This window comes from the organism of the source record quoted next, assembly GCF_019968985.1.
Source record: "MAG: Porospora cf. gigantea B chromosome Unknown PgB_NODE_364_length_20721_cov_164.103, whole genome shotgun sequence".
In the NCBI taxonomy this organism is placed as follows: domain Eukaryota; phylum Apicomplexa; class Conoidasida; order Eugregarinorida; family Porosporidae; genus Porospora; species Porospora cf. gigantea B.
In genome coordinates, this window is record NW_027178958.1 from 1 (window position 1) to 20721 (window position 20721).

Here is a 20721-nt window from a genome sequence, read left to right on the forward strand (position 1 = left end):
TGCAGGCGTTTCCCATTAGAGTTGTGAAGATTAAACAGAGAATTAGGTAAGGCTTGCCCCACATGAAACTCAACCAAGAGGCGCGCGAGTTGTACGACCGGCAAATCAGGCTGTGGGGGGCGGGTGCACAACAGCGGTGGGAGTTGGGTGCTTGGTTCATGTCAGACTGATGGGAAGTACTGTGGTTATTGTCGGTCTCGATGCACTGCAGACAGAGTGCGCGAAGAACTTGGTGCTGGCAGGAGTGAATTTGACACTCGTGGACGACGGCGTGGTGGTCCAGGAAACACTGGCAGCGAATCCACTGCTTACGAATGCAGATGTGGGGAGACCTCTAGCTGAGGCCGTGGCCGAGAGACTGAGTGACATCAACACCCTGCCGAACGTGACATCCGCAAAGAACCTCGACTTCAACAGTGAGAAGCACACAGTCGTTGTGCTGCGGCACACACCAGACGTGCTGGAGTGGATCAAGCCGCTGGCGGAGAGAGGGGTGGGTGTCTACGTGACGTTGTCTGTCGGACAGTTCGGTTGTTTTTGGGGTTCGCTGCACGACCATGAAGTGGAGTCACTAGGTATTCAAGCTGACGAGGAGGAGGATGACGACCTGATGCAGGCCGTGCGACGAGACGCACCCTTCACTGTGCATTTCCCTTCCTTTGCGGATGCGTTCGGCCCGGAAGCGCTCTCTAAGCTGCGAATCCGACGCACAGACCCGCTCGCTGGCATTCTGCAACAGGTTTTCGCCGGAACGCCGGTAGAGACAGCGGTCAGCCGAGCGAAGGAGCTGGGATTCGACTGCACCAAGCTGGCCACGGCTTCCCTGTTGGACAAAGTTCAAGGTCGAGAGACGCTTCTCGAAGAGGACATCGCAAGACAGTTAGGACGAGACGACCCTGTCACGGCGGCTGTGCTGGGAGGCGTTTTATCGCAGGAGGTTCGAAAGGCCGTCACACGGCAGCAAGAGCCGTTGGTCAATTTTGTCACCTTCAACGGCTATGCAGCCTCCGTGACAGTGACACGGTTCGCATGACTATCGCCTTTAGAGTGTTGACTATAGCGCTAACTTCGCATCCCTCCGATCACGCCGGTTGTGGTTACCCACGTTGCTTTTGTTGGCTTCTTTGCGTTGCCGATCACGAGCTGAGGGCTTCTTTGGCTTGGCCTTCGCACCAGCCTTTGCACCAGCCTTCGCACCAGCCTTTGCACCAGCCTTTGCACCAGCCTTAGCACCAGCCTTTGCACCAGCCTTAGCACCAGCTTTGGGAACAGCAGCTCGTCGAGGTAATTCCTCACTGTCACTCTCCGCAAAACCCACATTCACGGCACAACCTCCATCCATATCGTCATCATCGTAGTCATTTCGAGAGGCTCTTATGAGCACGTTAAGGTCGTCATCCCCGAAAAGTTCCTCGTCCTCTAGGAAGGACTCGGCCACCCCGATGACCCAAGCTTTGTCTTTCTCTGACATCACCGCAGGAGCCGCTCTAGGCTGGCGAGAGGCCACAGCCTTCTGCTTGGGCAGGGGAGTGTTGCACTCGGAGAGCTCCCCCTTCGCGATCTCCACTGCCGCTTCCAGCGTTGTCGCTTTCAGCGTGGGGTATGTGACGGCCCGTAAAATCCATTGCGGCAGCAAAGTGAGTGCCGTAGCGCGCAGGTCGTCGCCAACGAGAAGCTCCATTGTCTCCAACAGAAGCGAGTCGGATACCACCTCACAGTGGGGTAAGGGGGGCGTTTCTACAACGGCCGTCTGTGCCCGCAGCAGCAGCAGCGCGAGGCCCGCGGGCACCGCCCCACACAGCTCATTCAGCTGGGCTAGGGCGTCCATCTCAGCGGCGCTCACCGCGGACACGGAGTCGTGAGGTGTTGCCTGTGCCAACGCCGCCTCGATCTTGTCCGGAACGTCCATCACATTCCGCAGCAGCCGTGACTGGTCGAAGTTGTTGGTTACTTGGATCAGCACTGGTTTCAGCGCGAGCAGAGTCTCGCGGGCACCTGGTCGCGACGCCGCTTCCGCGAGGAGGCCCTCCACAGCTTGACTCCACCTGTCAAACGCGGCGTTGGGTGTAGAGGTGGCATGGAACCTGCGCTGGAACCAAACGAGGATAATTTGCAAGAACTGGTGACAGTAGTGGGATCGGGAGGGCAGGTACCGATTAACCGGGACGTCCAACTTCGCAGCGAGCTGCCGGTCTTTGGGACGCATCACCACCAAGGCTGAGACGGCTTGCTTGGCTTTATCCATACTAGGCAGCCATTCCCTGGTGACGGGTTCCATCAGCAGCGTCCACAGGGTGAACAATCGCTGCGCCCAGAAGTGGAGTTTCAGGTCTTCCGTGTCTAATTCTGCATCGGACGCCTGATTTGCGATGTGTGAAACGAGAGTCCCCAGCGAGGAGCACACGTCGAGCAACGGGAAAACTGCCTCGGGGGTACTTTTCCGATTCTCAACGGTCGCGAGACAACTGGTGATGATGCCTGACAGGAGAGACGGAAGGGAGAAGACCAGACCAGCGTTCAGGGAGCGCGCCGCACATAGAACTCGGTTCATAAGCGGCAAGTTCGACAGTCCCAGCCATCTGCACAGGTTAAGCACCACACGAGGCCGCAGCAGGTCCGAGGTTTCCGTGGCCCCGTGCTCGAGCACGGCCAGACTAGTCTTCAGTAGAATTTGAGCTGCGAGGTCCTTCTCCTCCGACGACCCGTGTTCCAAAGCTGACATCGTCAGCTCCGCGGGGGGGGGCTCGGAGAGCTGCTCAACCAGCAAATTCGGTTTGAGGTACGTCAGCCGCCGCAACGCCAGATGCCGCAGCTGCCGGAGGACTCGCCCCTCAATGGAGTCGTCCCCTCTGAAGTGCACCAGGGGTGGCGGTAGGTTGCTGAGGAACGGCGTGTTCCTGGTGTCGTCAAGGGTAGTCATCAAAAACAGCTGTTGGAGCCTTTCAGCGTCGCCGTCCAACCACCATGGAGGTCGGTGTTTCGGCTCGAATTGAGATGCATACAGACAGGCCTCCATTGTTGGTCCTGACCGATATACGGCCAATTTTTTGGCACACAGGCCAACGACACCTATGATCAGATGGTCGCTTTGCTCTACCTAGAGACATCGTGGTTCCATTTCCGCCTGACACGACATTGTGCCAGAGACCGACGGCGGCGACTTTAGGAAACTCGAGGGGGACACCAGTGTAAGGTGGAATCGATTCTACCAGAAGCTGGAGCGCGCGCGATGGCGTGCCCGCCTACCGAGACGAGATCTGCTCGACGAAGCTGGACATGACCAAATTCACACCCTGCGGCTCGACTAAGGTGACCGAGGAACACAGAAAAACGCCTCCGCATGTTGTGCGCCTTGTCACTGCTCCGTTCTGGCCTTTGTAGGGTTTTCTTCCGCCGAGGAACTGGACATCCTCAACACCATTGATGTCAACACGACCAGGGGCAGGAACCTCGATTCCTACCGGTCAACAAGGATGGATGTAGCGAATGCCACGCGTTCGTGTTCCATTATTGGTCCCCTGACTGAACTTATTCAGCAAATTTCGATGAAGGGTGGAAACCAGAGCCAGAAGGCGCGTAAGAGCGGACGCCCTGTCCCTGGCGCGGACTTCCTGGAACACGGAAATGACATGATCAGTAAGAAGGTCTATCCCCAAGCTGTGGCCGCGACGGCGCAGAAGAACCTGAAATGCGAGGTGAACGAGGCGCAACGGCAGGCATTAGACAAGCGGTATGAGTACGCCCTGCAATCCGCCAGAGGCTCCGAGATGGAGTTGCTGAAGGAAGGTGCGACGGGCTCCCTGCTCAAAGGCACGTTCTGCGAGACTGTGGCGCCGTCCAATACCACCGAGGGATCGCGGGCCTTGGATATAAGAAACGCCCAGATGATGCCCGAGACTGCGGATACGCTATCGTCTGAGGTGTTCAACGCCCGAGAGTCCATTGCGACCATCGTTTACGCGACCGCTAAGCAAGTCCCTTGTTCGTTCGTTGGTGCCAGCGAAACACCTGTATCCGCGTTTCAGACCGACGAGGAGGTCGGGAAGGACGATTTCGCCGGAGCTAGGCACAGGAAACTGGAAGCGTGGGTGCCTCCAGAGACCGACGGCGGCGACTTGAGGAAACTCGAGGGGGACACAAGCGTGAAGTGGAACCAATTTGACCAGAAGCTGGAGCGCGATGACGTGCCTGCGTACCGAGACGAGATCTACTCGACGAAGCTGGACATGACCAAATTCACACCGGAGGAGCAGCAGAAGGCGTCAAGCTTGGCTAGCAAAATGTTGACGGACGGCCTCCGGGCTGAGGTCGACGACCAAACAGATATTACCGAGGAACAGAAGTTTTCATCCGTGGCTAAATCCTTCAGATCCGTCAGAGAATTCGACAAGAGCGGCAAGAGCGTTCTCGGGGACAACTTTTTCAAGAAAGCCGAGAAGGATACCGACGCAGAGATTCAACATGCGACCCGGACGGCCACTCTGCTCGCTAGTCCCAACAGCCGGAAAATGATATCTACGGTTGATAAGGCCGTGGCCTATAGACGGTTCCTTGACCCTGAGAAGCCAAATAGTGTTCGCCAAGTGAACGCCTTGAATCTCGAACCTCCCGCGCCACTGCAGCAGAAGAGTAAGGACAAGCGCGTGGAAGACACCGTCAGCCAGGAGTGAGTTCATTGGCACCCTCTCACACAGTCAGCTTCTATCTCGCCGGCACACTCGAAACGAATTATTGTTGTCGTTGCAAAAGATTAACGACGGACTGCAGAAAAAATTCACAGGCGTCGAACTGTCGAAGAAATCGCAGAACCTGATGGTCGAGGCGAATCTGACGGAGCCGAGGAAGACGGAGTCCTCGCAGCGAGCGCCCGCGAAACCGAAGCAGGAGATTTTTAATGCTCTGTCTCCCTCCGGTGTGTTGCAGCAAGTGAAGAGACTCCACTCACAAGAGGATTTCCAACCCTTACCCGCCCAACTGACCGTGTCAGCCATTCTAACCAGTAACTTAGAACGCGCTCGGGGCCGCCGTCCGGAACCGCCGTCTTGGTTTAAGCACAGTACTCATATTGGACACCGAGTTGTGCCCTCCAACATCCACCCCTATGGTAAGCCCCCCGACGAATTCACTGACCGCCCCCAGTTCCGACACGACGAGCGGCAGATGCACGGCCCCGTACCCGTGATGTACGCGCCTACCCCCACTAAACAGGCTGGCGGCGCTAAGAGGACCGAGCCAGAGATGCACGCGGGACCGCCGTTCACATACGGTCCTGTGGTGATGGTTCAGCCTCAACAGTACATGCAAATGTTGAGCCAGATGCCGACTCAACCAGGCCAACCACAGACAACAATGCAGCCGGGCATGCAACCCATGCAGCCAGGAATGCAACCCATGCAGCCAGGAATGCAACCTATGCAGCCAGGCATGCAACCTATGCAGCCAGGTGTACCTCCACACCCACAGCCAATGACGATGCCCATGCCAGTTATGGGGCCGACAGGGCCCGTTATGATGCACCCCCACATCTACATGTGCCAGCCGCAGTCTATGATGCAACCCCCACCAATGCAGGCCATGCCACCAGGGATGCAACAACCAATGATGCAGGCCATGCCACCAGGCATGCCCGCACCACCCGGAATGCAGCCCCAGATGGCCCAAGCAATGCACCCTCCAGGCGTTTCGGCGCAACCTGCGAGCCAGGGACCTGGGCTACAATCAACCTCCGCGACCCCATCAGAGATGAAGGAGACGTCCGACCAAGGACGACAATGGAACGAAAAGGAGATTGAGTCTAGCGACGTTCCCCTGCAGGTGGCGTACTTCCCCAGCCACCCGTACCCCCATCCGCAGTACGGCAGGCCGCAAATGCCGATGCAGGTGCCAGTACAGAGCCAGATGATTATGTACAATGGGCAAGTTCCTATGTACTGGGGCTTCAATCCCCAAGTCCAGCTGCCCAACAACCAGTCCCCGTTGCCATCGGAGCCCGCGGATCAATGTAGATCGACTGTGCAGTAGATTTTGCTTGAGCGAAAAACTCTTACCCCACAAACCAAATCGTAAGAGATTGTCTATCGGTATTATTCAATGCACCGAAACTCCTCCGTTCGGCCTACCTTCGGGGCGTACTACAGTGCCAATCCTCCCATCCGCTCTCCGCGCGCGCAGGTCCGATGCGTAGTCCGTGGCGCGTCTGTAGAGCCGCCAGCACGTGAGTCCCGTGAAATGCGGGTGCGTCAGCATAAGGATAGGGCCTCCACGGGGCCACTGGTCTGCAGGGCAGCCTCTGCCGCCTTTGCGGTTCCTAGGAAAGGTGAACTGGTTGCGCAGCTAGCGCTGCCGAGGTCGTTGGTGCCTCGCCAAATATATGGTGACTGGAAGCTTGGACGCCGCTACACTATGCGAGGAGTGCTAGGCAGCGGGGCTTATGGCGAGGTCATCGAGGCATTCGATACAACCCGTCAGCGGCTTGTCGCCATTAAACGGATGCGTAACGTATTCTACAGTCTGGGTGACGCAAAGAGGATCCTTCGGGAAGTTGTCATCTTGAACCGCGCCACGCACCAGAACGTCGTCAGAATGGTCGACTTCTTCGTTCCCGACCCTGCATCTTTTACCGAAATCTACGTTGTCCTGGAATACTGTGATGCCGACCTCTCGAAAATAACCAAGTCCGAAGAGAGGCTTAGTGAGGAGCAGGTCGTGTTTATCATGCACGGCCTGCTTTCCGGCGTGCGTTACCTCCATAGCCAGGGAATAGTTCACCGCGATCTGAAACCAGGTAACGCGCTGATCAACCGGAACTGCAATGTTAAGATCTGTGACTTGGGCATGGCCCGTACGTGCCTGGCGAAGCCGCCAGCGGACGCTGCCGCCGGCAGGATGACGAGGCACGTTGCAACTCGGTGGTATCGCCCCCCAGAACTGGTCTACGTCAGCGACAACTACGATGGGAAGGTAGATATGTGGGCGGCTGGGTGCGTTCTCGGAGAGCTGCTTCGTAATTTGAAAGGCAGCACCCACCCACCTAACACGACCAGAGCACTCTTTCCTGGGGCGAGGTGCGCTCCGTTGTCGCCTGGGAATGTATGCCCGCGGGACGACCCTCGAGACCAGCTCAACGTAATCTTCGACCTCATCGGAACCCCTGCGCAGCGAGACATCGACCGGATCCCAAGCGGTTCTGTTCGCCGCCTGCTACGGTCCTATCCTCCTCGAGGCCCGCGACGGATGAAGGATCTGTTTCCGTGGGTGAAGAATGCTGGTTTGCTGGAGCTTCTGACCGACCTCCTCCAGTTTAGTCCGGAACGGCGGCCAACTGCAAGCGAGACGCTGCGTTACGCACTATTCCGCGACCTGGCCACGGCTCCTTCCCCGCGGAAGTCGCACATGCGACTGCCATTCCTCGATTCGAAGCCGATGTCCGAATCCAAGTTGAGGGAGCACTTCCGACACGAAATCGATGAAACTCGGCGACGAGTACGAAGAGCGGAGCGTAGCATTCGCGGGGCCAAGGCCTCATAACCCAAATGGGGTTACATCACACAGCTTTTTGTTTTACACACCTTCAAAGAACAGGTCTTCATTTTCAATCTTTCTCCTGGCAAGGGTTCTGTGTCTGACTGCGTCGACAACTACGACTGCGCCAAGCATCAAGATCAGCGCTCCAACGAGAGCGACAAACTGCATATCCTGAGCTGTAGGGTGTTTCAGTTCATCCTGCATGACACCACCACAGTCGGTAGTTTCTGTGCCATGATTTGGCATTTCATCGGTGAGTCCTTGGAGGTCCAGGCCGTAGTCGTGAAGGCTTCTTGTGCCTTGGGCCAGAACCCACCAAACCGCCAACCTCATTTCGCACAAATGGTGACAGATGGCATACGCCGGAATTCGTGTTTTTCGTAATGTTCCCAGCAGCTTTTCACGTAACAAAGACGAAGCAAGCCGAAACAAAAGGAGGGTAGGGCACTATTTCCATTAAATACCTTCTCCCCATGTCAGCCAGACCCCTGCATCGAGCTCTGTCAAAACGATTCAATTGGTACCGTAATATCACAGCATAATATTTTTTCAGGCACAAGAGTGATGCAGCTCGATCCGGAAGTCCGCAGATCTCCTTAAAGGATGATCGTCGTCGACACAAGTCAACATTAAGAAGTTCCCAGAGCAGTGGCGACCCCTACGACCCAGTGGTGGATAACGTGGTGTCGCTGCAGCTGGGCCGCGTGGTTATGCCACCCCGCCCTCAGGGCTGGGACCAGCAGGATCAGGACTCCAGTTCGGAGAGCAGCTCTGGTCATTTCGGCCCTGTTGGTCGGCTCTTCTTGCGAAGCGGTTCTTTTGAGGACCCGGAGGAAAGTGCACCGAAGAGGAAGCGAGTGACTCGCGAGGACAGCAGGCCGGCAATGGTCCCTACAACGGAGTCTTCCAAGAGCAAGTCGGGTGAGAGGCCAGGTCGAGTCGTAACGTGGGACCAGCGGCCAGCCGCCTCTCGTGCGGAGTCCGTGCAGGAGACGTGGAGTACCAGTCGGTGGATGGCAGACGAGACGCATGTTGTGGAAGCAGAGCCGGTCGTCGAAGACAAGGACGAAGTCGCATTTACGGGAAACCTTACTATTCTCAAGGATGTGCCTGTTGTGGCAGGTATTCCAATGGCACACACGCGCTACATCCTACCGCAGGCTGCGCTCTATCTACTTGTTGCTGTTCTTGTCGCGGGAGGGATGTGCTTGTCGGTCTTTGTTCACTTGTGAGTCGCATCCTGTCCGATCACGCAGCTACCTTCTGTCCCCGGTGCTAACTTTAGCACCAGGCTCCAGTCTGAATGTCATGACTAACTACTGTCCGCTGACCATCGTAGAGACTGCGTCAGAGCCTTCAACCCTGCGATTATTCGGCTGGGCTCACCACACCGTTTATCTTCGCAACATCCTGGATAACCCCGACATGTCTAACGATCAGTTCACCATCACACCCTGGTCATATGAGGACTCAAGTTTGGATGTCGATTTCCGCATGCTTTCCGACTCCGACCTGTTCAAGTGCCAGATCCAGCTGCGTTTAGCTCCGGGCCACTACTTCGGCAACTTCACGGTGAAGTACACTAACAACGATGTTTTCCCGGTAATCGACAGCCAGGCGAGCCTGCGCGCCAAGCGAGAGGTCAGCTTCTTCAGTGTCAACGGCGACGTGCGCCTCAACGACGTCTGGGCCCCGAGGATTAACGTGGCGATGATGGACGGCTTCGTGGAGGTCGGTACCTTCGAACGGAAACCGTGAGGCGAATGACGGTGTCTGATGCAGCACTACTGTACGCGTGATATCCCGGTACGGTGTGGCCTCGTTGAAGACCAACAGAGTGAGTTTCTGCCCCGCCCTCCACGCAGCCGTTATCAGGATCAGTATCCAACTTGCTGGCTTCGCGTTCAGTGCTCTCCGGCAGGTCCGTATCTGTAACCCCCCAAAGCGATCACGTGGATTTTGCCGTCTTCCCTAAGAGCGCTATGTCGCACCCGCTGGTGAAGCTGGACGTGCGTTCGGCCCAGGGGGCGCTCTATGTGACCACAAAGCACTCCCCCACGGCCGTGGTCTCTTCCTGGGTGGGCTCCGAGGCATTGGACGCGCCCAGGCTCTTGCCCGCCAGTCTGCGAAAGCTGCGGACCGTCGAGGCCTGGGTGAATGAGGCACCTGAGTCTCCATGGGTGGTCAATATCGTCCCCTTGGGGCCGGACCTGCCTCCTGGCCATTGGAAGGTGATGTCGTCCAATGCCTACATCGGCAATCACTCCTGGTTCTTAGTCGCTAGCGGAATGCTCTTGGCTCCCAGACGGCAACTCTTCCACGTCCACATCATGGGTCTGATGTGTCGAAAGATGAGTCTGCAGTCGATTCTGTTCGGATTCGACGCCAACACCGACGACACGGGCACTGCTGACACCTCGCCCGTACCGACGATATCCACGGCCTTCCGACGCCTCGACGAGATTGAACTGGAGGAATCAGACGTCGATGACCAGTCCGTCGCCTCCACGTCCCGATTTCCAGGCGCAAACCTGGGCACTCTGCGTGCGAATACGGAATGCACAAAGGAGATTCTCAAAAGCCAGTTCGACGCCGTCTACAGCACCGTGGAGTCAGTGCTAACACCTTATTCGCAGGTCGTGCACGTCTCCGGCCATGATGAGTGGCTATATTCCTACCTCAACGAAGCTGTAGTCACGCATCAACTTGGACTACTCAGCACATGGAACTTCCTTCTCGCAGCTGCCGTTAGCGTAATATCCAGTCTCTGTGCTGCGCTCAACTGCTCACCTATTGTCAAGAGATTCACCACGCATCTATGCCTGACCAGCGAGTTGCGAGACACTACTGTCAAAGCGATCTCGTACAGGCTGACCTGCGGTGGGGAGGTCACTTCGATGGCCAAGGCCATCATCGGAGAGACCGAGTGGTTCCTACAATCGTGGCCCACAGGCGTTTACGAGGGCATTTATGGCAATGGTTTCGTGCTCAGCTGGAACGCACAGCTCCCGGCTTCGGCAACCGCTCTTGCGGTGACAATCGAAGAGACCGATCTATCATACAAGAGCCGCATGAAGTTCGCAGAGGACCGCTGGCTGGCCGCCTTCCGCCCGCCGATAGCGCCGCGACACAAAGTGGTGCTTTATCTTCGGGTGACTGACGTGCGAAGCCACCGCAACAGACAGGAGGTCTTCATTCCGGTGTCGAACAGGAAGCCCGTGCAGAACTTTCACGTAAAGACCACGTACACCATGCTCGTCACCGCCAAGTACAGATTTCGCGTTGCCGCACTGGATGCGCGGTCCACAGAGCTTAGCGTGAGCGGCTGGTCGCTGGAGCACATGCCGCCTGTACCAACTTCTGGCGTCGACCTCGTGACCTTTCTCATGTGTCAGCTAGTGCCGCCGGAACCCGACTCCATCAGCGGCTTCATCCAGAAACATGTACACCGCGAACCCAACTTCTCGTACGCACTGCGTGTTGAAAGCCTCGTCCTCGACATTCTGGAGCCGCAGTCCATGCAGGAGCTGTACAAGTTGAAGGAGGACCTCTCCGCCACCGCTCCGGCCATTGAGACGCCGCGTCCGGAGGCCAATCGAGGCGGTGGGCTGTGGGAGTGTTAGTGATGCAGGATGGTTCAAGCAGCTGTTCAACAGAGGCATTGCCTTTGCCAACCCAGTGGAGAACTACCATTTAGTCACGTTCTTGGGCGCCAACGACGAGCAGTACCTGGAAGAGCGTGTGCTCCATAGTCATGTGGATCCAGAGGAAGCTCCGCGTCACTTCAGAGTGCAGTTCAAAATGACCGATGACGACAACCAGTACGTACCATCTATCGACGGGTCTGCCTTCGAGGTCCTGTCCTTCGCCTCGCGCCTGTCCAGAATCACAACCACAACCAGCACTTTCTGGCGGGCTTGCGCACCGACTCACGCCACCGTCGACATTACACGCGAGCGCATGGATCAGACGATGATCTCCATTGTGGGAGGTTTCAGGGGGAGTCATGCAGGCAGTTATGGATAGCGTAAACTCGCCCATGGTAACGGGCTCCATCCCTCAAGATGAAATGGTAGCCCAAGCCATTAAACAATACGAGCCTGGTGCCAAATACTGCGCTGATGGTTGGTGCTTGCACCCAAGGATGAGCTGCGTTCTCAGTTTGGCGACGACTGGTAAGATCTTCGGAACCATGACCTTTCGGTTGAATCTGGAGAAGATTCGGAACTACATCAGGCATCCGGGAGGCAGAATTAGTCCCGTATTGGAAACGCGCACAGACCTCCGTCCACTCAGAGTCCAGTCGTCCCTACACGAGGACGGCACATTGTTGGAGGAGCGCGAGGCGACAGTCATGCCCAACACCAAGCGAGACGTCATATTCGTGATGGACGTCCCCGGAGATGTCCATTGCTCTGGCACTGAAATCATGATTCACTGGGCTTGGCACGACTCGTATTTTCCCCCTGCTCTGTACCTCCACGTCATGGACCACGTGAAGAATACGTTCATCTGCACGCTCAACCAGGGCCGGCCGGTGCCGAACACAGGTAGTCACTCGTGGATAGTCGACGTTCCGATACCGCGACAACAGATGTCACGACTCATTTATTTTGTCCTCACAGAGGAAGAGTACGTTCCCGGCAGATCGAAGGCCCGCGTCCTCTGCCAATCCAACGCGTTGATCATCATGGGCGTACTGCTGATGTCGGAGTTCGAGATGGCGTACGCGAGCTACTGTCGATCAAACGGTCTCGAAATGGAACGGGTCACCAGTGAAGCCCTCAAGCAGCGACGGATCGCCACGCTGAGCACCGTGCTGCGCGTTACACCCGACATTCGGAGGGCGTTACCCTTTGAAGATACACCTCAAGGTTTCGTGTATAGTCCTGGCCAGGTGACGGTGTCATCGAATGCCATACTCGTCAAGTTCAAGAAATCCAAGGATGCTCACGACTCCCTGCTTGTGCATAAGAATCTCGCCACTGAGCTCCCAATTCTGTTGGCGGTCAAGCTCGATGACGACCCCTACTGGTACACCAGCTCGAACGACATTCTCCTTGTGCGTTTAGGCCTGCTCAGCACCCGAGTTTACGCTGCACTTGAGTTCTTTCTAACATCCAGATTCGTGAGAGGCCTCGTTGATTTTTACAACCAACGGCTGCTGCGTACCACCTATGCTCACGAAAAGGCCAGTCTTGAGGCCTTGGTCAAGATGGTGAAGTACCACACTATTCCGTCCATTGCTCTCGGCTGCATAGGCACCCTTATTGTTTGGTGGTTGTTTTCGCCGGGTGTGTCGCTGCTTTCCCTCTGGATCATTCACGAACTGGTGCAGCGAGATGAGAACTCGTTGGCGGCGTACGCACTGAACCCGCTTCACGGATTCACTTCTCTCCCAATTGGAGGTAGGTCTCAGCGTGGGCCCCGCATTCAGCGCAACTCATCTGCCTGATCTGTCTGTGTTATTTCGCGGTGCAAGCTTGTTCTCTTACGGCTAACATTCTGAATCGTTTCGTATTTCCTGGCAGCAGGATGGTTAATCGGGTAACGGATGTTGGCGATCGTAAGTGGAGTCACCATAATAAAACGCAGACTGCAACCACGCTATGATGGTCACTATGATCTTCCTGGCCAGCGAACTGCTGTTCTGGTTCTCTCTTGGCGCCATCATCAACTCGAACAGGTACCTACCTCAAGCGATCATGGCTGGCAGCGTTGTATACTTGGTTTTCTCAATGTCTCAAGACCACAGTCAAGCCGTGAGCGTGGTCATGGACTTCATTGACGCCAACGAGGACTTGTTGCTTTCGATCGCGTTGGATAGATGGTTCGCAGCAAACTCGATTGAGTTCAACGTCAACACAGTTGACTCTCTGGATCTCAGAGAAGAGGCCAACAGGCAGCACGTGTACGAAGGGTTGATTGAGGAGCTCAAGCGGATTCGAGCGATGGGGAAGGACATGGCGCTGGGGCCCCGCGAAACCGAACCGCTGTCCAGGCTCTCTGTCGACGTGCCTGGGCTCGCAGCCCACATGTCAGGCTCCTCCGGCGTTGGCTCTCGCTCTTTCCAGGCCAAACAGCCAGTGCTGGATATCCGTAAGTTCGCCTGTTTGATCAGGACGTGGAAATATGCACGTGTGACGTGCCAACCCAATCGACCGTTCTTCTTTACGCGCGATGGCGTGTCTAATGTGGACTGCTTGGCGGACGCAGACGTCAGCCTCACGGAAGCGAGGCTGGTGGACGTAGCGGAGGCGCGACAGAACCAGAGGGCCATCGACGAGCTGCTCGTGGGCTCTCAGGTGGCTGTTCTGAAGGACGGTCTAAAATACGGGCCCAAGATGGGCTACATAATCGGATCCCCGCCCTTCTCGGAGGATGTACAGTTCGAGTTTGCGATTATGCTCACCGCGCAATACCCGCCCGCCGAACATCTGCCGGAAGCGGTGAAGATCTTCCTGATTTTCGACAGGTTCGACAGAGATCAGAGCGGCTTGCTGAGCAGCGAGGATATCGCGCGTTGGCGAAGGTGTTTGGGAAAACAGGACACGCAGCATGCAGGAATGTTCCAAAGGGGCTGTGACACGCTTGACTTTCGGGGGTTCTCCAGCATGTATGTGGCCATAGAGGAGCTGGACCACGACTTCGAGGCGTGCTACTCACCTGTAGAAGACTTCTCTGACCGATTTGGTGGTACTGCGCTGGAGGCAGGACTGCTCCATGGAGATCATCATGGCGCTGGGGAGCACAACATGAAGCGTCAGAAACTGAAGCTCTTGATGGATCGCTCTCTGAATGCACAGAAACTCCAATGCATCTACCACTACAGTACCTCCGAGTCGACATTCATGTCCGACGCCATCCGCAAGGTGCTATCGTCGAAGCAGCTCATGGCTCTGAAGATCCACGAGGTGCAGAGACAAATGATGGCCCCCGTATTCGGAGAGCACGTCTATTCGGACAACGCGAAGGGTCACGCGTCCAGCAGGCCTGACGAGTTCACAAAAATTTTGCGCTTCACTCATTTCGACGTCGTGAAGACCATGATGGATGCGTACAAGGAGCTCCATACCCAGGTGCTGGATAAACCCGTTGTTGAAGCAAGGGTGACGAGGTTTTTCGACTCCGTCGTGGCCTCTGAGGTGCAATTGAAGGCGCAGCGGTTGACGGACTCAGTAAGGTCGCTGTTCACGAGTGGCATGTCTCCCGACGCACAGACGTGCTTGGCGTGGTCTACTCCCTGCTGCACCATGGACATCATGACAGCCATGTCGAAGCTGAATCTCACCCATCAAGCATTCCTGCAGAAGCTGACTTTCCATGTGCAACTGTTGAAAGGAGGACCGTCGGACTTCCTAGCCATGGTTGTTGCCACCATTTTCCACAAGTGCAGCGTAGTGCTCAACTGCGACGTGCACACGCATTGGATGGCTGTCCTTGGCGAAGCTGGGAAGGAGGAGCACTTCGAGTTGAAGCGCTTCGCCGAGAACAGCCTGCACGAGCTGTGCGTCGCGCAGATCCGAGAGCTGCTGGCCCAGGGCACCGCCGTGGTGGAGTTCAGCAGCTTCTGCATCCGACTTGCGAAGTCCACGCTGACGTTTGCGGGGTTCGTACTGCTACTCGTCATGTGCGGTGTGAAGTCAGCACGAAACATACACGCAGTGCATAGCAATGTCAGTCTCCAAGACCTGAGTCCGGCGGAGAAGGCGAAACTGGAGATGCAGGTGGAGACGTTTGTCGCCTGTCGCTCTGTTGGCGACAACAGGTGCGCCACCAAGAAGGAGGAACGCGACCTCAAAATCGAATTTCAGAACCTGCTGAAACTGCGCAAGGTGTTCAACGACTTGAGCAACAACGCGGGCCTCCTGCCAGTGCACCTGGTGGACGAGGCCGTCGCGGTGGTGAGTGGCGGGAACCTAACGTTTGGTGGGTGCATGGCCTGCTTCAAGTACCTGGGCGCGGGGCTGACGGAGACAGGCGTTTTGGGCACGGCCAGTGGCTTGCTAGGGGGAATGGGCTTCTCAAACACCTTGGTGCTGACTTCTGAACAGATGAAGAAGGCGGCCGGCAACACTCAAGACCGTATTCGGGTGCAAAACATTCTGCAGACCAACCGCAGATGCGAAAATGCGCTGGACTGGAACCGCCTGGAGTCGCAGCACTCGTGGCCCTCTGTGATCTCCACCTCTTTCGAGGCCCTGGCAACTTCGAATCAGGGTTTCGTGGGCAGGGCTCAGGTGTTGCAGATGGTTGAGGATCTTCGGACTTTCTACGTTGAGGAGTCGGCCAGCCACACCAAACTCATGCTCGAGCAGATGAGCTGCACGCTGAACCCCGAGACGCTGCACCATGAAGGAATGGCCGTGCGGCAAGCTACGAAGTCGCCACAGAAGGCGAGTGCGTTCGAGTTCACCAGAGCGGAGTCCCTTCTTGCTGGGCAACTGAAGGACGTGGCTGGGCAACAGCAGGACCGACTCATGGTCAGTTTCGACACGTTTGTGGCTCTGATGGAGAAGTTAGGGTACCTGCAAGATGGTTCGAGTTCGTTGTTGATCTGGATTATCCTTGCCTGTGACCTGCAAGCACCATTCAAAATGATGAGGGTCAAGAAGCTGATCAAGAGCTTCAAGAAGCTCCGAGCCCGAGCGGAAGCCCACCTCAAGAAGCACAACTGCATGTCGGACAGCCAACGCACCACATTGCTGGCGCTACTGAAAAAACGTGTCCAACTGTCCGTCTCCGGAGAAACAAACATCCCCTGCTACCTCCCAGCAGTCGAAGCCTTCGACTGTTTTTTGAGGAACCTGATGATGCCTGTGCTGGACGACGGCACCATGTTCTACGGGTACAAGGACGTTGAGCAGCGCGCGCCGCGAGTCTGGGATAAAGGACTCCTCTCCAAACTCACGCCTCTGCACCGAGTGCACGACTACAGAGGCGCGATAATCCTACCCGTTTTCCGAGCGGTCGTACGACGATGCCGCATGGCGAACACCGAGGCCGCTGCGTTCTCGATGTGGCAGTCGCTGCCCAAGGACCCGCTCGACGTCTCTGACACCTGGCCGCTCACTAGCCTGGACGACGAGGTCCTCGCGACGCTAGTAGAAAACGCAGAGGCGCTCAGCGATGCAGAACTGCTCCTGTCACTGGAGGACCTGCACGGTCAGTTCATGGCGCTGAAGTTCCGAGAGGAATTCAGGCCACCCCGATACATGCGGATGGGCATGCACCCCATGGGGATGGACCCCACATGGGGCTTCACAGCCAACACAGCCACCGTCCGGACATGGTTGCCGCGCATGATGGGTAACGGTTTGAGTCAGGAGGGGCTATTTCAACTTCTTCGGTCGTCATTAAACATGCGTATCGAACGATTGGAGTTCAATATGGCCTGGGACAGATTCTCGGAGTCCTACGACAGCTGCTTCAACGAGTTCGGGCTCCTAAAGTTGGAGGATGTGGAGACGTTCGTGCTGTCGTCCTCCGCGGAAGGGCTCGCTTTTCCCGCGCTCAACGCTCTAGTAAGATCTATGCAGCTCCGGTTCCCATCTCGCGATGTCAAGCGCATGTTCGACTACATGGACGTCAACCAGGACGGCGCACTTGACATATACGAGCTCCTTGGCGGGTTTGAGATTCTGATTTCGCAGTTCATGCCCCCACAGATCGTAAACGTAAGTGTATTGTACCGCGCTAACGCAGTCGGTAGGTCTAAGCACGGAGGCTCTTCTACGGCGGATGTTGTTGACTGGCGCGCTGATCGTCGGTCTGTTCACCTTCCTGGGCTTCGCTTTCATGGCCTTCGTTACTGAGGCTTCTGGGTCTTCCTCTGTTGCCCAATCGGTCCTTGCGATAGTAGGAACCGTGGGTCTGCAGTCTTCCTCGACCAAGGATGTCGATACTGTGGTGGAACGCATGCGAGAGCGCATAGATCAGATTTTTGGAGACAACCTCTCCAAGGACTCCGACACGTTGCAGACGACGTCCACGACTCTGGAGGACAAGATGGCAGCGACCGTGGACATGCAGACGGCCATCAAGAAGAAGCTGGAAGAGGACATCATGCTGGAGGCGGCCCTTGCGGCCTACAAGCCGGTTGAGGTGCGGTACCAGATCCCTGCGGCCCTGCTACCTGACCCCGGAGACCCTAGACCGACGATTGTCTGTCAAGCTGGCGATCGCGTAAGGCTGATGCCAGTCGTGTCCTTCTTTGGCGCGGGAAAGCAGTTCTGTGACGGGGAATTTGATGAGTCGGTTACTGGGGACGCCGACGACACTCATGTGAAAATGCTGATGGAAGTCCATTCTAAGGCGGCGGGAAACATAGCGGCACTCCAGAGCTCCAAACCGGAAACTCTGAAGTGGTCAATCCACCCCCCTCTATCGGTCACCACAGGACTGAGCTTCGATCCATCAACAGGCGTCATTCGCGGTACGGTACCGACTCCTTGTCCAAACCACGACCGTCAGACGTACACAATCCTGTGCAGCAGCGGAGCTGGAAGTTGTCGTACACGTGTGACGTTTCAAATTCACGAATCAGAGTGACGTGAAATACGTCATGCAAAGGTTTCTGCTAGCTGTGGCGGTGTGCGCCCAGCAGCCCTGCAAAGACTTCACATACTCAGACACCAGCACCAGGACTGCTATTCTGAACTTCTGCAATGCAACGGGCACCAATACTGACAGCGATGGCGACCCTGACTGCACAATCACAGTCACAGGGGCCGTAGCTGTGGTGTCCTGCAACTGCGCTGACGATTTCGCGCTGCCAGACTGCCAGTTCTCGTTGCCTGTTAACACCAGCCTCCGTCCTGACCCCAACAACAACACGTCCAACACATGTCTGATTGAGGACCTGCTCGTCATCAACCAGGAGAAGAACAACTTCGATGTGTATGGCCACTACGTTAACCTCAACACCTAGAAATGCACCAGTAGCGGATGCTGCCGGCCTGTGGGCAGGCCACAATTGCCTGCGTCACCTCAGTCGCCTCGTCTCACTCGCTTTTTTACCACCTGGGAGGCCCTGTGCCAGAGCGCCAGCCTCCGGGCCGGCAAGGCGCTATCCGCCACGTGCACAAGCGCGAAGCCGTGATCGGCAGAATCGCGGTAGAGTATGAAGTCTGCGCCGAATTTCAGGCCATCTTTAACGACGAAAGCGTTAGCCAGGTCCAGCTCCACCTGCCTTCGAGCCTCCATACAATGAATCATTTTATGTGGCAACTGTTGCTCCTGCTGTTTCTGTACACGCTGCAAGGGATTCCGATGGGACTCAGCGGGTCGGTGCCGCTGCTTCTTGTCTCGGCGGGGCGCGCCAACTACTCCGAGCTCAGTCTGTTCACGCTCGTATCGCTGCCCTTCAGTATGAAGCTTCTATGGGCTCCACTTGTGGACTCGTACTATTTTCCATCCGTCGGGCGGCGGAAGTCGTGGTTGCTGCCTGTTATGCTGTTGGTAGGATTGGTTATGGTCGGATCCGGGTGCTCCTTCTTGGGCTGTCTCGTGGATGGGTTTATGGATACCTCGAACGTTGTCGCACTTTCGGCATTGTTCCTTGTGTTGTACTTTCTCATGGCTACGCAGGACGTGGCGGTCGACGGCTGGGCGCTGACAATGCTTCCGTCAGATAAGCTCCACTACGCTTCCACCACCAACTCATTGGGGCAAAACCTCGGCTTCTTCCTTGCGTACGGCGGGCTTCTGGCACTCTCCGACGTGGATACCAGCAACCGCTTTTTTAGGAGCTCTCCCAAAGAATACCCTGTGGCAACACTAGGCACGTTCATGACGTTTTGGGGCGTTCTAATGCTCGCATCCACAGCGCTTATTGCCTGCGTGCCCGAAGAGAGGCAGCCCGCAGCGGAGGAACCTGCCAGTATTCGTGAGACCTACTCGTTGCTGGGACGGATCCTACGGAACCGTCCTTGCCGAGACCTCGTGAAATTATTCGCGCTGATCCGGATACCGTTTGCTTCCACAGAGGCCGCTCTGCACCTTCAAATCGTCGAAGCCGGGGTTCCGAAGGAATCCATGGCCTTCATGGCCCCCGCGGTGATGGCACTTGGGATTGTCAGTCCCGTTGCCGTGTCCGCTATGTCCCGAAGATTGGGTGGCAGCATTAACACGCTCAAGTTGGGGTTTCTGCTTCGGTGCGCCATGGTGATGCCGTTGGTCGGCTGTGTTCTCTTCGTCGCCAACAAGGTGAAGATTTATGGGAAACATGAGCTCCCCGTCTACGTCTACGCTGTCCTTCTAATTGTGACCTGCGTGCAGAATTTCGTCTCGGACGTAATGTTCGTGTCGCAGTTGGCCATGTTCGCAGAGGTGAGTGACCCCACCTGTGGAGGGACGTACATGACTTTCCTCAATACCATAGCCAACATTGGGGCTAAGTGGCCCAATGCGGCTGCTTTGTGGTTCCTGGACCGGTGGCCCTTCGACTCGCTACGGTCGTTCGCTTTGCAGTCAACGCTCGGGCTTGGGGTAGGACTTCTTTTGATGCCGTTCTACATGAGAGCGATGTCCAACATGAAGTCTTATGCTCCCTCCGCCTGGCTGGTGGGACCTGGGTCCACGCCAACTACTCCACACAAAGAGACAGAGTTGAAGGCTGAATGAGACTGACTAGTTCGTGCCGTGCCCGTTGTACTTTGGCGTAAACTTTTGATGCCGTTCTTTTTGAGAGCGATGTCCGACATGAAGTCTTATGCTCCCTCCGCCTGGCCACGCCAACTACCCCACACAAGGAGACAGAGTTGCTAGTTCGTGCTGTTTCTTTACACTTCAATGCAACACACTGCACCTCTTTCCCCGCTGTCTATATAACAGCGGTCGTTGACTGGTAGAATGCTGATAGGGACAGTAGGAGTCTCGTTGATCCATTCATGCGCGTCACTAATTAGACGCACGCTTAATTGTGTCTGAATTCTACAACTTGACAAACAGCGCATTGCGCAAAAATCACCTTTCATATAAACGTCTCACGTTTGCGAAAAGCTTGTTTTTAGTTAAACTGTCGGATTCCTCTTGTCCGCTGCAGTTCTGAAAAGGTTGTTAGCGTAAAACGCCATACAGGTGGCCCCGCAACGGCGTCTGCGATCCCGAAGGTACCGCGTCAGCTACTACATCTAAGGAATGCAGCAGGCGCGCAAATTGCTCAATGAAGGTCATTCGAAGCAGTGACAAGAAATA

At 56.2% G+C, this 20721-nt stretch overlaps 6 protein-coding genes across 16 annotated transcripts; 4 read left to right on the forward strand and 2 right to left on the reverse strand.

Moving 5' to 3' along the window:
• Nucleotides 1–169: 169 nt before the first annotated feature.
• KVP17_004226 (uncharacterized protein) lies at nucleotides 170–1033 on the forward strand (the record flags this gene model as incomplete). Its single annotated transcript, XM_068522236.1, has 1 exon — nucleotides 170–1033. The coding sequence occupies one exon, from the start codon at nucleotides 170–172 to the stop codon at nucleotides 1031–1033; it is 864 nt and encodes a 287-aa protein (XP_068375038.1).
• Nucleotides 1034–1054: 21 nt separating this feature from the next.
• On the reverse strand, nucleotides 1055–3016 carry KVP17_004229 (uncharacterized protein; the record flags this gene model as incomplete). Its single annotated transcript, XM_068522241.1, has 1 exon — nucleotides 1055–3016. The coding sequence occupies one exon, from the start codon at nucleotides 3014–3016 to the stop codon at nucleotides 1055–1057; it is 1962 nt and encodes a 653-aa protein (XP_068375043.1).
• A 529-nt stretch (nucleotides 3017–3545) lies between these two features.
• Nucleotides 3546–6021, forward strand: KVP17_004227 (uncharacterized protein; the record flags this gene model as incomplete). 3 transcript variants are annotated; one of them, XM_068522239.1, is made up of 2 exons in its annotated part: nucleotides 3546–4666; nucleotides 4695–6021. In XM_068522239.1, the coding sequence occupies 2 exons, from the start codon at nucleotides 3546–3548 to the stop codon at nucleotides 6019–6021; spliced, it is 2448 nt and encodes an 815-aa protein (XP_068375041.1). The 3 variants fall into 3 exon arrangements, with proteins under 3 accessions (XP_068375041.1, XP_068375039.1, XP_068375040.1); XM_068522237.1 differs by lacking the exon at nucleotides 4695–6021 and having other exon boundaries at nucleotides 3546–4670; XM_068522238.1 differs by lacking the exon at nucleotides 3546–4666 and having other exon boundaries at nucleotides 4813–6021.
• Nucleotides 6022–6090: 69 nt separating this feature from the next.
• Nucleotides 6091–18454, forward strand: KVP17_004225 (uncharacterized protein; the record flags this gene model as incomplete). 8 transcript variants are annotated; one of them, XM_068522230.1, is made up of 12 exons in its annotated part: nucleotides 6091–7482; nucleotides 7552–7777; nucleotides 8194–8752; nucleotides 8781–9278; nucleotides 9307–9361; nucleotides 9390–11127; nucleotides 11156–11508; nucleotides 11537–12932; nucleotides 12962–13090; nucleotides 13120–17201; nucleotides 17230–18045; nucleotides 18071–18454. In XM_068522230.1, 12 exons carry the CDS (start codon nucleotides 6091–6093, stop codon nucleotides 18452–18454), a joined length of 11628 nt encoding a protein of 3875 aa, XP_068375032.1. The 8 variants fall into 8 exon arrangements, with proteins under 8 accessions (XP_068375032.1, XP_068375030.1, XP_068375034.1 ...); XM_068522232.1 differs by lacking the exons at nucleotides 6091–7482; nucleotides 7552–7777; nucleotides 8781–9278; ... (6 more) ...; nucleotides 17230–18045; nucleotides 18071–18454 and adding an exon at nucleotides 7908–7963 and having other exon boundaries at nucleotides 8078–8756; XM_068522235.1 differs by lacking the exons at nucleotides 6091–7482; nucleotides 7552–7777; nucleotides 8194–8752; ... (4 more) ...; nucleotides 11537–12932; nucleotides 12962–13090 and having other exon boundaries at nucleotides 13134–17201; nucleotides 17230–18075.
• Nucleotides 7561–7857, reverse strand: KVP17_004228 (uncharacterized protein; the record flags this gene model as incomplete). Its single annotated transcript, XM_068522240.1, has 1 exon — nucleotides 7561–7857. One exon carries the CDS (start codon nucleotides 7855–7857, stop codon nucleotides 7561–7563), a length of 297 nt encoding a protein of 98 aa, XP_068375042.1.
• A 17-nt stretch (nucleotides 18455–18471) lies between the features above and the next one.
• Nucleotides 18472–20148, forward strand: KVP17_004230 (uncharacterized protein; the record flags this gene model as incomplete). Of its 2 annotated transcripts, none has more annotated exons than XM_068522242.1 (1): nucleotides 18472–20148. In XM_068522242.1, the coding sequence occupies one exon, from the start codon at nucleotides 18472–18474 to the stop codon at nucleotides 20146–20148; it is 1677 nt and encodes a 558-aa protein (XP_068375044.1). The 2 variants fall into 2 exon arrangements, with proteins under 2 accessions (XP_068375044.1, XP_068375045.1); XM_068522243.1 differs by having other exon boundaries at nucleotides 18745–20148.
• Between the last annotated feature and the right edge of the window lie 573 nt (nucleotides 20149–20721).